The following is a 14,331-nucleotide window of genomic DNA, read 5'->3' on the forward strand; positions in this document are numbered from 1 at the left end:
ACGTGTGTACACAGCCACATTCAATTTCAGTTTAGACAGATTTAAAAAGATTTAATAAAACACTTTTTGCAGTATTTCAAATACAATGTAATACTCTCTGAGGTTTTAAAAACACATTTACCCTGTACAATTGATTTCCCTTAATGAATTACTTTTTACAGCCAAGACCACATGCTTACAGTTCAAAACTGACATAAGGCACATGGATAGTTACAGCAATGGTGATCTTAATCAAGTTTGTTATTCATAATATCCACAAGCTCTTATTATATAAATACTGCATGTACAATATAATCCTGCATGGAAAATAGTGTAACCCCTGAAGTGTTAATATAGAAATAGATAACGCCGCAACACGGTTCGATGAGCTGTTGGGCAGCCTGGGAACTGCACCATAGTAAAAGTAAATCTTTGGTTTAACAGTGTGACCAACAAAGGAGTTAAAAGTCCTGTGCAGGGCGTAGTTCTCAGAAGCTGAATGTTTTATATAAGGAGGCATGGCCCTGTTCCAATATGCAAATGTACCTGGCCTTTTATTCTTCCTTTCCTAAGAGATGATGACTAACTCTAAAGTCCAGCAAAGAAAGATAAACAGGCACAGTATTGAAAAATGTAAAAATTGTCTATTTTTTTTTTTTTTACACAGATTCATGTCACAGGTAAGTACTCAATATTTTTATTTACATTCCAGGAGACAAAGACTGGTACACAAACGTTATTTTAACCCCCCCTCCCTCGATGCAAGCTCTGAGGCTCCCTCTCTAAATGGTTACTTGACACTTTGGACCCCGAGAAGTGGGCCCACGCCTTAATAGAAAGGTACATAACGCTCTCTTGAGAGGATAAGGTTCATCAGAGGCTTTCAATCAAAACGACTACTGCTGCTGCTGCCTCAGCATTAGATTTACACATTAGAAAACACATTTTCTCAATTTTTGATTTGGTCTCACACTTTATAATTTCACGTACTTGCCCTTAAATGTTCAACCTTCATCGACTCTTATTCAATTTGTCTTCAATCCCTCTTCTTGACTTTCTTGGCTGGGTTAATAATGGTAATGCCCCCGGTGGGTTATTGGCACATGGTGAATCCACTCTCTCACATTCAGGTTCAAACAAGTCCCAGTTACACTTACACACACAGAAACGCACAACACTGGTACCACACTTGTGCAGTGATTTGCTGATGTTTTTTGACTGACGTGTATCTATTTTCTTTTCCAGGGTACAATATGTACTATCTTTCCCTCACCCTGACTCCCTCTGTCACGTTCATACAAGCTCAGTTACAAGTAAAATGCCCAACCTTTTTTCTGGTAGATGCAACATCAGCCCGTGCAGTCAGTTTGAAAGTGGAGTGGCTCGTCTCTCTCTCCCACCATATAAGGTTGAAGTAGTACCAAGTCTTGGCAAATGGGCACATTCCAAACTCAATGACTTTAGTTTGTTTTCAGCATTTTTGTACATACGTGTAGTCTTTTCAAGTTTTATTACTCAGTGTGAAAATCCAGGAAAGGCTGCAGTGTTGAGCCACAGAGGTACTTTGATAGTGTCGCTGGCACAAATGGACAATGGGTCTTTTTGATCATCGTGCATAAATAGTTTCCATTTAAAAGGGCAGCTCCTCCATCTTTCGTTAACCCAGGTTATTCCCCATCTGTTAACAGAACAACAGGTATAACAGTAAATGACACAGAGAATGAACCAACGTTTGTCTCTCTTTACCCTCCACCTCCTCCTCGGTATCGACATTATTGTCGGCCTTCAGAGGAAACTCTGCTCAGGTTAGTGACACTTTAACCAATATACAATGCTCAATTTAAAGTGATGTACTAATCTATAAAAATGATATATGCATATATAAAACAATGAACATTAGCTCGTCCATCAAAATTTATTTTCACAGCTTATAACCCGACACTGTGTCAAATATTCATCGGCCATTACTTGGGAATAAAAACTATTTTCTAACTATACAAAAAACATATATTAAAAAACATGATGGGCTTTCCCAAAACACATGATTTCTTATGCACATTTCAAAGTCGGATTTCTCTTTGCAAACTAGCTTAAATTCTGAATTCAAAGGCAAAATTTATATGCATAACTAAATATGATTTTAAACATATATGGCTCATAAGTAGCAAAGACATTGTTCTCACATTTTACTCTAATAGCACCAAATACTATACTGCTGTAGTAGATTATTGTAGTAAAACAGAATTTTGTCTGTATTTTGAATATGTGGCTTTTTTGTAACATAATTCAGTCGAAACCCACAATCCGACTACTACATTTTCTACTTTTCATAACACTTAACGTATTTGTCATATTTCTTTCTACACTATCCCTCCACACAACAAACATCATCCTTGCAGTGATAGACTACCTCAAAGCGGCTGTAGACCTTCTTCTCCTTCCTCATACTCTCTATCCTCTTCAGCAATCCCTCCCGCTCCTGGACGTTACCCGCCGGCCGCAGAAATCGATTCCTTTTTGCGGAGTTCTCCAGCGCCTTCTCCGCGGCATTTTTATCTCTGTCTGCTTGCGCTTCCTCCCGCTCTTGACGGTTTTTCTGGCTGTTGGCCGAGATCTGCTCCAGAATGACTTTGGTGTCATCTCGCAGGTTGCTATTGAACAAAACAGAGCTGCCCGGGGCCTGGTACCGGGACGAGCCTGACGTCCCCGTCGATGTCTTGTGATTTGCTGTAGTTTGTTCGGTAGTGGTAGATGCTGTGCCATGAGCTGATGAACTCTGCTTTGTGCTTGAATCTTCAGTGACCTCTTTGACTATGCTCATGCCCTTATCATCTCCTGAAGATTTCTTCTCTTTTTCCTTCGGCCCAAGGAAACCCTTTAGCCTCTGTGTCTGCTTCTTGAGGAAGTCGAGTGTTTTACCCTCACCCTTTCCCTCACCAAGTGTATTGATGGATGTATTCGATCCCATAACTTTATGGAGACCGTCCTTGGAATCACCATATGTTAGAGTTGAAGAGCTATGAGAGCGGGTCTTTTTGAATTCACTCTTCTCTGCATCTGTGGCGTCTGTGGTCAGAACATCCTCACCACTGGAGATGCGACGATGGCTCAGTCCTTTGAATTTCAGCTGATCCCTTTTGAAGAGCTTCGGTGAAGGAAGAGGCTTTAGTGACTTGAATATATCCTTCTTCTGACCCTCTGAGCCGTTCTCCTCTTTCTGGGTCTGAGATGTCTCTGAAGTCGTCACGCGGACAAAAGGCTTGGGACAGATTATAGAAGGTTTTAAGGAACTAATTGAGGGTCTGCGAGTCAGCTCTGCTAGCTTTGAGGAGATGTCTGGCTTCTTTGGTTCAGGTTCTGCTGAGCTGACGGAGACAGTTGAGATTTTCATAGTTGTAGTTTTTATCGGAGGTTTTTCAGAGAGGTCTGGCTTCTTTTCAGCTGGCTCTGGGGCTTTTAGTGCTGATTCTGTATCCATCTTTGAAGCTTTTCTTCTGGCAGCCAATTCTTTGAAATACTGTAGTCGACTGGCCGGGTCATTAACGTTCAGAGATGATGATGTTGTGACTTCAGATCTTTCATTGGTTGTGGTTGTCTTTACATCCTTGTTAGGTTTCTGAAGTTCCTCTTTTGCTTTAATCTCAGCTTTCAATCGCATCTCCTTCTCCTCTTCCTCTTTCTTCTTCTTTTCTTCTTTCTCTTTCTCCCTCTCCTGATCTTTTTCCTCAACCATCTTTCTCCATTCAAAAGGCTCACGAGACAATGACCTTCTCTTTTCAAGGATCTGGGCCACAATCGAGGAGGTGCGCACTTTGTCTAACTCCTCATCTTCCTCTGTGGCTGGTTTTAATCCCAGGGTACCACTGTGCATCTCAGCTTTGGAAGATGAGAAAATTAGCGAAGAACGGAGACGAGAGCTACGTTGAAGCAGTGGATTGACACGTGTACGAAACGAATCGTGTTTGGACAGGAAGAGATCTGGAGGCTCTTTCACCTCAACATCCACACCCACCTCCCTTGCCCTCTGTGGATCTCTCCCCACCTCCAGTGCATATGACTTCAAGTCACTGACTGAGGGGTTCGGATCCTTGGTTGTTGTTGAGTCTTTGTTACTGCTCTCAGGTAATTTGGGCTTTCCAAAGCGTGGTCTCAGGATGTCTGGTCTTGGCTTAGAAGGAACGGTAGGTGGCTCCTTTATTCCAAAGCGAGTACCTGAATTTTCCGCAGCAGCGGTGGGCTGCTGATCTTCAAATGCATCAGGCCCCAGTGGTTGAGGCAGGCCTTCTTCTCCTCCGTCCTCATACGCACTAAGATAGGAGTGGATTCTCCAACTCCTTAGGCCCTGCCTAACACTTGGATCTTCATCCTGCTCTTGATCAGATTGTTTGAAAAACGGTTTCTTTTCTGGTGGGTGGGGCTGTGTAGGTGAGCTCTGGCAGGCATAAGCCTGACCTATTGTTGGCCTCTTATGGGCAGAGCCTCCTCCATATCTTCCAGCTACTGGAGGCCTCTGGTGACCCTCAGATCCTTTCAAGTCCTCAGATGAAAAGTAGTCATAGTTTCCCGGTGGAGGCTCCTGATCTGAGCGATAGCTTGAGTTTGAGTACTGGTCAATGGAGAGGTTTGAAGGACGCCTTAGGAGTCTGTCGTAGTTTCCATGGCCAGAATCTGGCCCAGGCCCTTCACTGTAGAAATGGCTACTTTGGGTATGCTCCCTGTAAAGAAATGACAGTTATGGTTATTTGTATGATTATGAATTGTGCTCACATAAGAGAACGACTGTGAATTGATCAGATACAAAACAGTTTAGGTATTAAAGTGCGACTACCTGTGAAAGTCTGTCTCATCCAGATTATTCATGACCCTGCTCTTCATGTATTGCCTTGAAGATGTGTAGCTTTCCTGGGTTCCCTCTGCATAGCTGTGCCTCTTGAAGCCAGTGGCACTCACCTCCATCTGCTTGGAAACTATGGATCTTCCCTGCTCCAGGTAGGACTGCTGCATACGAAACTGTTGCTGAGAATACTTTCCAATTGTAATTCCTGCACCAGGTTCAACGGTATGACGAAATGGGTCGTTCCTCCGGAAGGGAAGTGCAAGGTTCCGATCAGATTCTCCATAGGGGAATGCAGAAGGAAGCTCAGGCTGCCTACGAAAACCTATTGGGTTACGCAAAGACTGGGTCCTCTTCAAACCAAACTGGCTGCCAAGGTAACTGCTGGTGTCAGGTTTAGTAAGTGCTCCATTCGACGGGTCAATGACTAGAGGCTCTGACTGAGCAAAGAGGATGCGGAACTCTTCATCAAAGGTGGAAACCAGCTCCCCAAGGAAGAGGTGGGCAATGCAGCGGTGGATCTTCTCATAGGACCACATGAAACTGACAGAGAAGAAGTTGTGTTTACAGATTGAAGCGCATGGTAGTCTTGGCAATTGAGTAGACTCATTGTTAGCGCAATTAACCGACTCACCTGTAGTTCCCACAGATTACAGCCCCACAGTCTACCAACAGGAAACGATCTTTCACTTGTCCCTTGAATGATTTGCCCGTCCGGGAGTAATAGGTTGTTCCTGCCACAATCCTGACACGCATCATCTATAAAACCCCAAAAATCATGCGTACAAGCCTTAGTAAAAATGATGTGTTCCAAGTTAGTAAAAATAACAATAAATGCCACAGGATTGCCAGGTATTTGTAAAATCTTTTGACAAATTGTTACGTGAAGCCAAACTCACAGGTATTAAGTCCAGGTTGACTTTGCAGTTGATGACCATAGACACAAAGTGATGGGCTTCCTGCTCATCCAGCAGAATGTAAACAGGAACGTGGCGAGCTGCTGCGTCCAAGAGGTCAGCAAAAATGTCAATGTCAGTAAAGATGTCCATCACCACGGCAATAACCTGAAACAGAAGAGCAAACAAACTAGTCAAGGTTTGTTCAGTATAATATGGTCTTTTGTATTCTGGCTATACATTTACACAATATAGTATAAACAGGTTTACAACATATTGTACAAAGGTTAGAAAATTTTTTGTTTAGCCCTTTATAATCAATGAATAACACCTCGCAGCAAAACACAGTATCAGTCATACGTTTTTTACAACACCCCAATTCTTCCAGTTTTTATTGGCTTTTCAGCAGTTTAAGTCCAGTGAATAATGGTACAAAGGTAAGCTGTTAACTGCGATATAAAAAAAGGTTAAGATCAACAACTGAAACATCATGTCGATTTAATAGAAGTTGGGCCTTTTTCAGGGATTAACAAATTGGTTGCCTTGAAAGTTAATGCAAACAATTCCTACAGGTGCCCCAACATATGTTATTGACTAACAACCCCACTGTACTAAGGCAGTGTGGGACAAAACCATGTTACTACACCCTCTGGTGCATTATCCGAACAATCCTGTAGGATGTAGTGTTGTGAGGACAAAGACGAGACACAAAGGAAGACAGACTGGTTTTTCAGACTGGTCGGTCAGGGCTTCAGCCTGCAGCGACACAATGACCCCGAACATTAGAAGAGAAGAACGAAATGGTGACTTCAAAAGGTCCCAGCAGCCTCATTAAGCTGGTTTGGGATCAGCTGGACAGAAAGTGAAAGCAAAGCAACCTACAAGCGTAAGATATTAGTGGGAACTTGTACAAAAGTATCAATTTCCATTGTAGGAAGAATGATACAAGTGTGTCCGGCGGCTGAATGAGTCAGAAATACAGATTAGATGTAGGATTTAAGATTGCCCTTATTCCTCGTCTTTAAAGGTATTATTTATTTATTCTTTGTTTTAATTTCAGAGAGAAGTTAGACTCTGTACATTTTGGCAATAAAAGAAAATGATTTACAAACTTAAACAAAATACTTTTACAATTAATAACTTACATTTGAAAACACAATTCATTCACCAATTGAGTTTTTTTTTTTTCAGTGAACTGGAAAAATGTAGGCAATCTAAAACAAAATTTGCATTTAACTGTGCAAAGAGCATCAGCAAGACAATCTGTTCGAAATGTATATACCAAACCTGGGCTAGTAGGATTAATGACTCCTGTCTCTAAGAACCTTTGTCCTTTGTGTATATTTTGAAACACTTCACTTTGTGCATGTAAGTGACACCCTCGTAAATTTTGTCCAAAGTAAAAGCGTCAGACCTAAAATCCAGACACAGACAGACATGGAGGGAGGACAGCATCATGACCCACCACACCGACAGGTTTGACTGCTCGTGACATTTGGCATACATTGTGGGTTAATTGTATTTTTATTTTAGCCAAAGGCCAACCACTTAGAAAAATCATCTGAAAGGGAGTGGTGGCAGTGGCAGATAAAAAGTAAGATTAAACAAACAAAAGCAGCTTTCAGACATGCACTGAACTGCGCAGTTCCTCTGTATTTTCTCCGGAGGGGGTGCATGTGTCAACGCAACATTTTCGAGTGAGACGCTCCACAGTCTCTGCAGAAATCCAGGAGAAGTCGTTGTGAGAACACAGCAGGGGATCCCCCGCTGTGTTCTCCGAGTTAAAACCTGATGTGTACAGTACATACTGATAAGACAGAGAAAGAGGATGGCGTGTTGATTTATGTTGTGTGTTTCCCACCCATCCGCGTAGATCAGACATTAGAAGAAGTGTACACACCCCTACACATTAAAACAGACAGTATGAAGCATGTCTAAATTTGGGCGCATTAAATGAATTTGTATTTATTTAAGTTCACTACTTTGATCTCGACTTCAGATGCCATCTTTTGATCAGGAATACCTGTTGAAAGCAAACTGGTTATGCAAGTTTGTCGTCTCAAACGTACCCCTCCCTTTTACTCACTTGACGTGCATTCTTGATGAGTCTCCTGGCATGCTCCTTGATGCTTGGCATGTCTGGGTCGGAGGGGTTGACCAGAGTCGTGACCTCTGTGGGCCCAACAAAGCTGGGCTGAGGCCAGCCCAGGTCCAGCCCCGGGGCAGCCAGGTCGGACTGCATGGGCCAGTAGGTGTCGGAGGAGCCATCGGGCTCAAGAGGTCCCTCATGGTATGTCAGCTCTGGTAAGCTGGAGCTCTGACTGGGCACCTGGATTGTGGACTTGATGAATTCAATTTCTGGCTGCGCCAAGAAACTGACCACTTCTGCGGCCTGGAGGAACTCATAGTACCCCTGGTGTGACAGGAGACACATCCAAATTGATCACGTCATAAATTCTAACATGGCATTTCATTTAAAACTATCATACACAAATAAAAGGCACAATTTGGAAACTGCAGTCTTACCTGTATATCGTTTTCTATTAGGGCATCGATAGCTAGGCGGTACTCCTCGCGGTAGTGGGGGGGCAGGAAGTTCGGATCAAGGGGGTTGTCGCCTATGGAGGAACACTGAGATCGGTGCGTCATGGTTGAAAATTTACCCAAGGGGGGGATTCAGATGAGGTGAGGTTAGGGAAGAGGAATTTGAACCTGTGCAAAAAATACAGAAAACAGGAAAAGGTTAATGCACAAGGAATTTACCCCAACAGCTGCACAGCCCGTTTTTGTGGTTTAGAGAAATATCATATAGTATTCTCGAATGTCAAAGCTACAACAATAAAATATTTCCATGTTCAAGTCATATTGCTTTAGTCGCTGCAAATACTCTGAACTCCTCTGTCTATGATATTCAACAAAATACACTCATATTTCAACTAAATTTCTTTCAGGCAATGAGAGGAAGAAAACTATTTGTGTGTAAGGATACACAAGCAGACAGGTTACCGCTGACCTCCTACACCAAGTGTCAATTGTCTCTGAGTCAAAGCCTGTGTTGTCAGTTTAACGAATACTCCTTTCAAATTAGCACACACACCTTTACCAGTAAACAACACCACATGATTACACTCCAGCAGTGTCATGTCTGTTTTCTGTATTCTACTGTGAGGCTGGTGGTTTGGCATTAATACCACGTGAATACATCATAGAAATTGTATGCATCAAAAATAACTTCACAACATGTGTTTGACTTGATGACATCGGACAATAATAAAGAACAATACAAAATATCTGAGCTTATTGCGCAATGCATGGCATCTTATATTTTATTTTATTTTATAGTTAGACTGTGATTCAAAGTTAAATTGACTTACTTCTCATTCACGGCCTCTGACACGCAGTTTAATTTGATGTTGTTTGACATGACATTAAAACTTTAATCAGCAATAAAATATCCTGTGAGAGCGATTAACTGAAATTCAATCTGGCTTTTTGAGAAAACCACATTAAATATAAGAGTGGAAGAAATAAACAACAGGACATGGAACGTACATGTGGGAGGAAGAGAAAGAAGAATTTCAAGTTAAAGAAAAGGGACGCATGAAGAGAGAGGAGGGAACGGCACAAAGAGCTGTAAAGACAGGTTCTCTCATATCTTCGATCAGAGAACTCGTCTGGTGCGTCATGCTTCAAGCTGCTGCTCAGGCCCTTATCCCCCAAAAACATATTATGGCCAGTCAGTTATGGCCAAAAAATTGACTGAGGAGAGAACGATGAGTTTGTTATTAGTTATGTCATCATCACTTGAACGTTGGAACACTGTTGCGTAAGAATTTATGAATGTGTGATTGTTTGGGTGGATTAGTGAGCAGGGGGAGTTAAGGATTCACTCAGCAGATCGTCAGAGCTGAGTGACGACTTCTCCAGTGATGCACGTGAAATATCATGGAAGGAGGTTTTAAACTCATGTGATACATCACCAACAGTAAAACAAAGTCCCGGTTAGAAAAACAGGTCCGAGCTCCAGAGAAAACTATGTCTCGCCCCTTTTTTGTAACAGCCAATCGCTTGTTGAACAGAGAAACATTGCAAGTCGGCCGTGTTGTTTTCCTGATGCAAGCGAGCGGTTGAAGTTGGTAACAGTTTTAACAATTGGGGGCAGTGGGAGGAAGAGGAGGAGAACAAAGAAAAGTGAGATGCATCAACTGTATTTAAAAAAAAACATTGGACATTAAATTTTGCATTTTCTCATTGGCTCTGGATTAGTTCGTAAAAGAGGTTGGTGTTGTGAAACCTTGCACCTGCCTAGTGGAAGTGTAACTAGTGGAGAAAAGAGCGTTTTAAGCCTCATGTTGATGCAAACTTATCAAACTTACACTGCTGGTTAAGATACTTGTTGAGGAATGTCTCAGGAATTGTGGTTGACTGACGGCATAATTAGGGTGTGTGTGTGTGTGTGTGTGTGTGTGTGTGTGTGTGTGTGTGTGTCTGTGTGTGTGTGTGACCTTGGGTCTGAGTGGGAAGGTGAGTAGGAGTTTTTTAAGGTGTTACGTACTTTTAAAAGTGTGTGTGTATGTTTTTGTAAACTTCCACACACTCTTTGGTAATCTGAAAAGGGCCCAAGTCCCGACCTGCAATCACTAGGACAACCCGGTTTAGTCAGAGGTCTTGTGAGTCACCCAGCAGCCCGGCCTGGGGACACTGCTCTGTGGTGATTCATCTGCTGGCTAAAATGGCTGACATCCTGTTTTCCTTATTCATTTCTAGCCATCATAATTAGCTCTTTGCGGTGTGCTGTTCCGCTTTCCACTGTTTCATGGTGGATGTGACGGCACGCTGGCCACGCATGCAGGGAATCATTTGACTCACGCCAAGTTTCTACGAGTCACGAGCACTTGCGTTCTTTATTTTAAAGTAATCAAACCGCCTGGGGACTCATCTGTACAGAATCACATACCTGCGATGTCACAAACTGAGAGATGTGCACCTGCCTGTCAAAAGCAGCTAGAAACCCCTGCGAGTGCGTTCATGAAGCGGTTAGTAAGGCCGCTATTGTCTTTCAGTTAGGAAATAGGAAAGCTCACAGGAAGTCAGGGACCAGTGCAAATCAGCCCTGTGGGTGAATATGAGACATCAAGAGCACAGCAGCAATAAGCAGAGCCCAGGGGTGTCTTATTCACCCGGCCGACCTGTAGGTCAGAGCAGGATGAAGGAGAACAGCACAACGCAAGAGGCCCGGCAGACTCCCTGTATCTCACCTGGCCGACAGGTAGGATATTCAAACAAATATGTCTGCTTTGTTTGTTGTTATAGCAACTCAAACTGAAGAAAGTGGCACATCACGGTGGAGATCTTCCTCTCGCTCTCTCTACCTTCCGCCTGTAGTTATGAAACTTACTGTTGCCCGCACAAGGACGAGCCCATAAACACTAAACCGCATTGAAACACTAAACCGCCACAGGACAGGTGGGCGGCAAACCAACTGCATATACTGGTGCCTGAAAAATCCAATATTCAGATGCAGCCAAGGTTTGCTCACCGAGCGTGTTAACGGCTCATTCCCAGCATTCCTGCAAAAACTCCGACATGAGGAGGGGTGAGGGAGGAGAAGTTTAATGTCTTGACATGTGAATCGAGAGAATTAAGCCTGAGGAGGCGCAAACTTTTCAAAAAACAGTTTTCACCAATCTCTCTGCGTCACACACCTATCTGAACACACCTCACTAAACAAACACTTAGATTGATCCGGCATTCCCCTTAAGTCGATTCGTTTTGTGTGATAATTCGGTGTAAGAATACCTGAGAACAGGTTTGGAAGGAAGAGCCAGTTGTGGCCTGATGCTCCTGTCACGACCTTTCAGTGCCACGTTTTGTCAGATGAACACACACACAAACATGAGATAAGAGCAAACAGAGCAGCGAGCGAAGCTTGTGTATCATCTCCCATCAGTGAATGCCGCACAAAAGACAGCTCAAGGTCAGGCGAATGCGTTCTGCATGTGTGAAAACACACGTTGGAGTGTATCCTCCCTTTTTTCTAACCAGCAGCAGTGCAAGAAAAACAGGTCCACTGACGTCCTCGTAACTTTTTCCAAATGCCTAAATTCTGCGGTCAGCTCGAGCAGAAAGGAAAGCAGAATTGTTTTCACATTGCTTTCCATTCACTATTGTTTGCACGATTCTAAAGAAGATGCTGACCCCTTAATGAACGGGCTGCAGCCTTGGCCATATGGATAGTGTGACAGGGTGAAATCTGTAATAAGAAGCGCACATGCACCACAAGAAAGAGCTGGCACGAAAAACTTTTCCCTCCAAATTATAAACACATGTTGGTCTATTCCATCTCAGTGACTCACTGAACGAAGTTAGGCACAGCTTTTAAAAAGTTAAATCAGTTTGATCTTTTTTGCTTGTAAAGTTATAGTCAGAGCCTATAGGGCGACAGCAGCTTCTTCTTCTTCTCCTCCTTGTTCAACATAGTGTGATCAGAAGGCCAGGGATGGATATTATCTCACCATTTATCCTCAGGTTGGCCTAATGACAGTGGCGCACAAAGCATTGTGCAACCGAGCCATTGCACACGCTTGTAAAAATGTCCCTGCCTTTTCAAGCACAACTCATCACCCACGGCTCCCCTGCAGCACAACACAGACAAAGCCCTCCTCAGTCTCAAACCATGTTATTTCTCAAAGTGGCAGTTTCCCCCCCCCGCCCCCACCCCCCCTCTCTCTCTCTTCAGTGTCTTCAGAGCACTGTGGAAAGTGGGCAGCACAGCTTGTCGGAGCCAGCCAACATGGAGCCTTCTGTGTGTTTAAGTCTGTTTCAACAATGCTGATCAGGGTTTTTTCCTCCACAGCAGCTACCTGGATGACTTAATCCTCCGAAAACAACAGGCTGCCTGTGAGGAAAGTCACCTGCTCACCACTCACATTACTGGAGTGACAGATAGAAAAAAAAGAATAGAACAGACATGACAAGACAGTTGGAAGAGGATCAAATACAGTGGAATAGCAGGGAGCAGGACACAGTTTTAGCAGGGACTAAAAGAAGACAGGACACAATAGAATAGCATAGGAGAATAGTCTGAATGGATAGAATGAAACTGTATAGAATAGAACAGTGCTTGTTTTAATAGATCAGTACAGGAGGACAGTCTACATGTATGGAATAGAATAGAATAGAATAGAATAGAATAGAACAGATCAGAATAAAATAGAACAGAACAGAACAGAACAGAAAAGAACAGAATAGAATAGTGTTTGTTTGAATAGGACAGGAGGATAGTCTGCATGTATGGAGTAAAATAGAATATAATAGAACAGAACAAAACAAAACAAAACAGAACTGAATAGAATAGAATCGTGTTTGTTTGAATAGATCAGGACAGGAGGTTAGTCTACTGTGTATAGAATAGAATAGAATCGTGTTTGTTTGAATATGACAGGAGGATAGTCTGCATGTATAGAATATAATTGAACACAACTAGAATATAATATAATAAAACAGTATAGAGAGGAATAGATAGTGATAGAACGTCTTTATCCCAGGTTGCACACTTCCTCTTTACTTCCACTTCGTACCTCCTGGAACTTCGCTGCAGAACTCGTCCCCTCTTTGTGTTTGTGCCTTGAGAAGCTCGGCGTCGCCTTCTCTGGTGAAACTGCCGGTGCGCGTCTCTTTCCCTCCGTCGCCTGCGTCCGTGCGTCACATTCCTCGGATCGGGGTCGGATCTCCCGCCCTGACCCCCCCGACGTGTGTGCAGCCTTCCACCGGCACCAGGGTCTCCTGAGCTCCAGGCCCGGGGCTGAGCGCTTCACTCGGCGGTGTGGGAACCTCCGGGAGCCGCCGCCACTAAAGGGACGGAGCTGAAAGAGGAAGAAGAGGGCGCAGGCTCCTGTCTGTGAAGGCAGGGCTTTCCCACCGGTGAGACTCCTCCCAAGCATCACTGGAAACAACGAACCCATTGGAAGTTCACTCCCAGTGGCATATTTCAAATGTGCTGGCCTTTATGTCATGGCTGCTGCTCGGTGTTTCCTCCAGCAGGAGTTGGAGGAGACCTCTGTCTTTTGGATGGGACAGTTTGGGCTCTGAGCCAACTTTGTTCCAGTAAATCAGAGGTTTTCATCCCGACCCATTGACTCTTTACACTGTTTTGTCCCAGCACCTTTTGTCCTGATTGTGCAAAGAGGTTGTGTGTTCACTGCTGTCAGTTTGTTGGGTCATTTGTCGGCAGGATTACGTAAAAACTGGCTCAACCAATATCCACCAACAAGATTGCCAACTTGGTAAATTTACAGTTTATATTTTTTTCCTTTTTGCAAGTTTCGTTGTTTACTCACATCGGATTCTCCCGACTTTCTGCAGACTTTATACTAGGGGGCCAGGTGGGGAAAGTCCGCAGATGATCCGGAGGCTCTCAATTGGACATTTGCGTTCTCACATTTTCCCGGAGAAAGTGCGGAGAATCTCCGGAGTTCAGTGCATGTCTGAAAGCAGCTTCAGGGCTACTATGCGCTTTTACTATCACGCACATTCATTTATTGTCTGCATAATCTTAAGGAGCAATTTGAGATTGGTTATCTAGCCGAATGACACTTTGGAATGCAGGCTGCAGGAGCCGGA

The 14,331-nt window shown here is 43.5% G+C and overlaps 1 protein-coding gene across 1 annotated transcript; it reads right to left on the reverse strand.

The window, feature by feature from the left end:
- Window positions 1-36: 36 nt before the first annotated feature.
- fam83hb (family with sequence similarity 83 member Hb) lies at window positions 37-13,598 on the reverse strand. The gene is made up of 8 exons (XM_035183066.2): window positions 13,290-13,598; window positions 8,236-8,421; window positions 7,796-8,122; window positions 5,713-5,877; window positions 5,448-5,572; window positions 4,808-5,356; window positions 2,390-4,694; window positions 37-1,657 (listed from the first exon to the last, which is right to left on the reverse strand). Exons 2-8 carry the CDS (start codon window positions 8,356-8,358, stop codon window positions 1,637-1,639), a joined length of 3,615 nt encoding a protein of 1,204 aa, XP_035038957.2. The 5' UTR covers window positions 8,359-8,421; window positions 13,290-13,598; the 3' UTR covers window positions 37-1,636.
- Window positions 13,599-14,331: the final 733 nt, after the last annotated feature.

Source organism: Hippoglossus stenolepis, chromosome 17 (genome assembly GCF_022539355.2).
Source record: "Hippoglossus stenolepis isolate QCI-W04-F060 chromosome 17, HSTE1.2, whole genome shotgun sequence".
Lineage (NCBI taxonomy): Eukaryota > Metazoa > Chordata > Actinopteri > Pleuronectiformes > Pleuronectidae > Hippoglossus > Hippoglossus stenolepis.

What these genes read in the sequence shown, in the direction of transcription:
- fam83hb (XM_035183066.2), bottom strand. Translation starts at nt 8,358, where the DNA reads ATGACGCACCGATCTCAGTGTTCCTCCATAGGCGACAACCCCCTTGAT. An exon ending in TAATAGAAAACGATATACAG is followed by an intron (nt 8,123 to 8,235) that starts GTAAGACTGCAG and finishes CTGTCACACCAG; the next exon opens with GGGTACTATGAGTTCCTCCA. An exon ending in GATGAGACAGACTTTCACAG is followed by an intron (nt 4,695 to 4,807) that starts GTAGTCGCACTT and finishes ATTTCTTTACAG; the next exon opens with GGAGCATACCCAAAGTAGCC.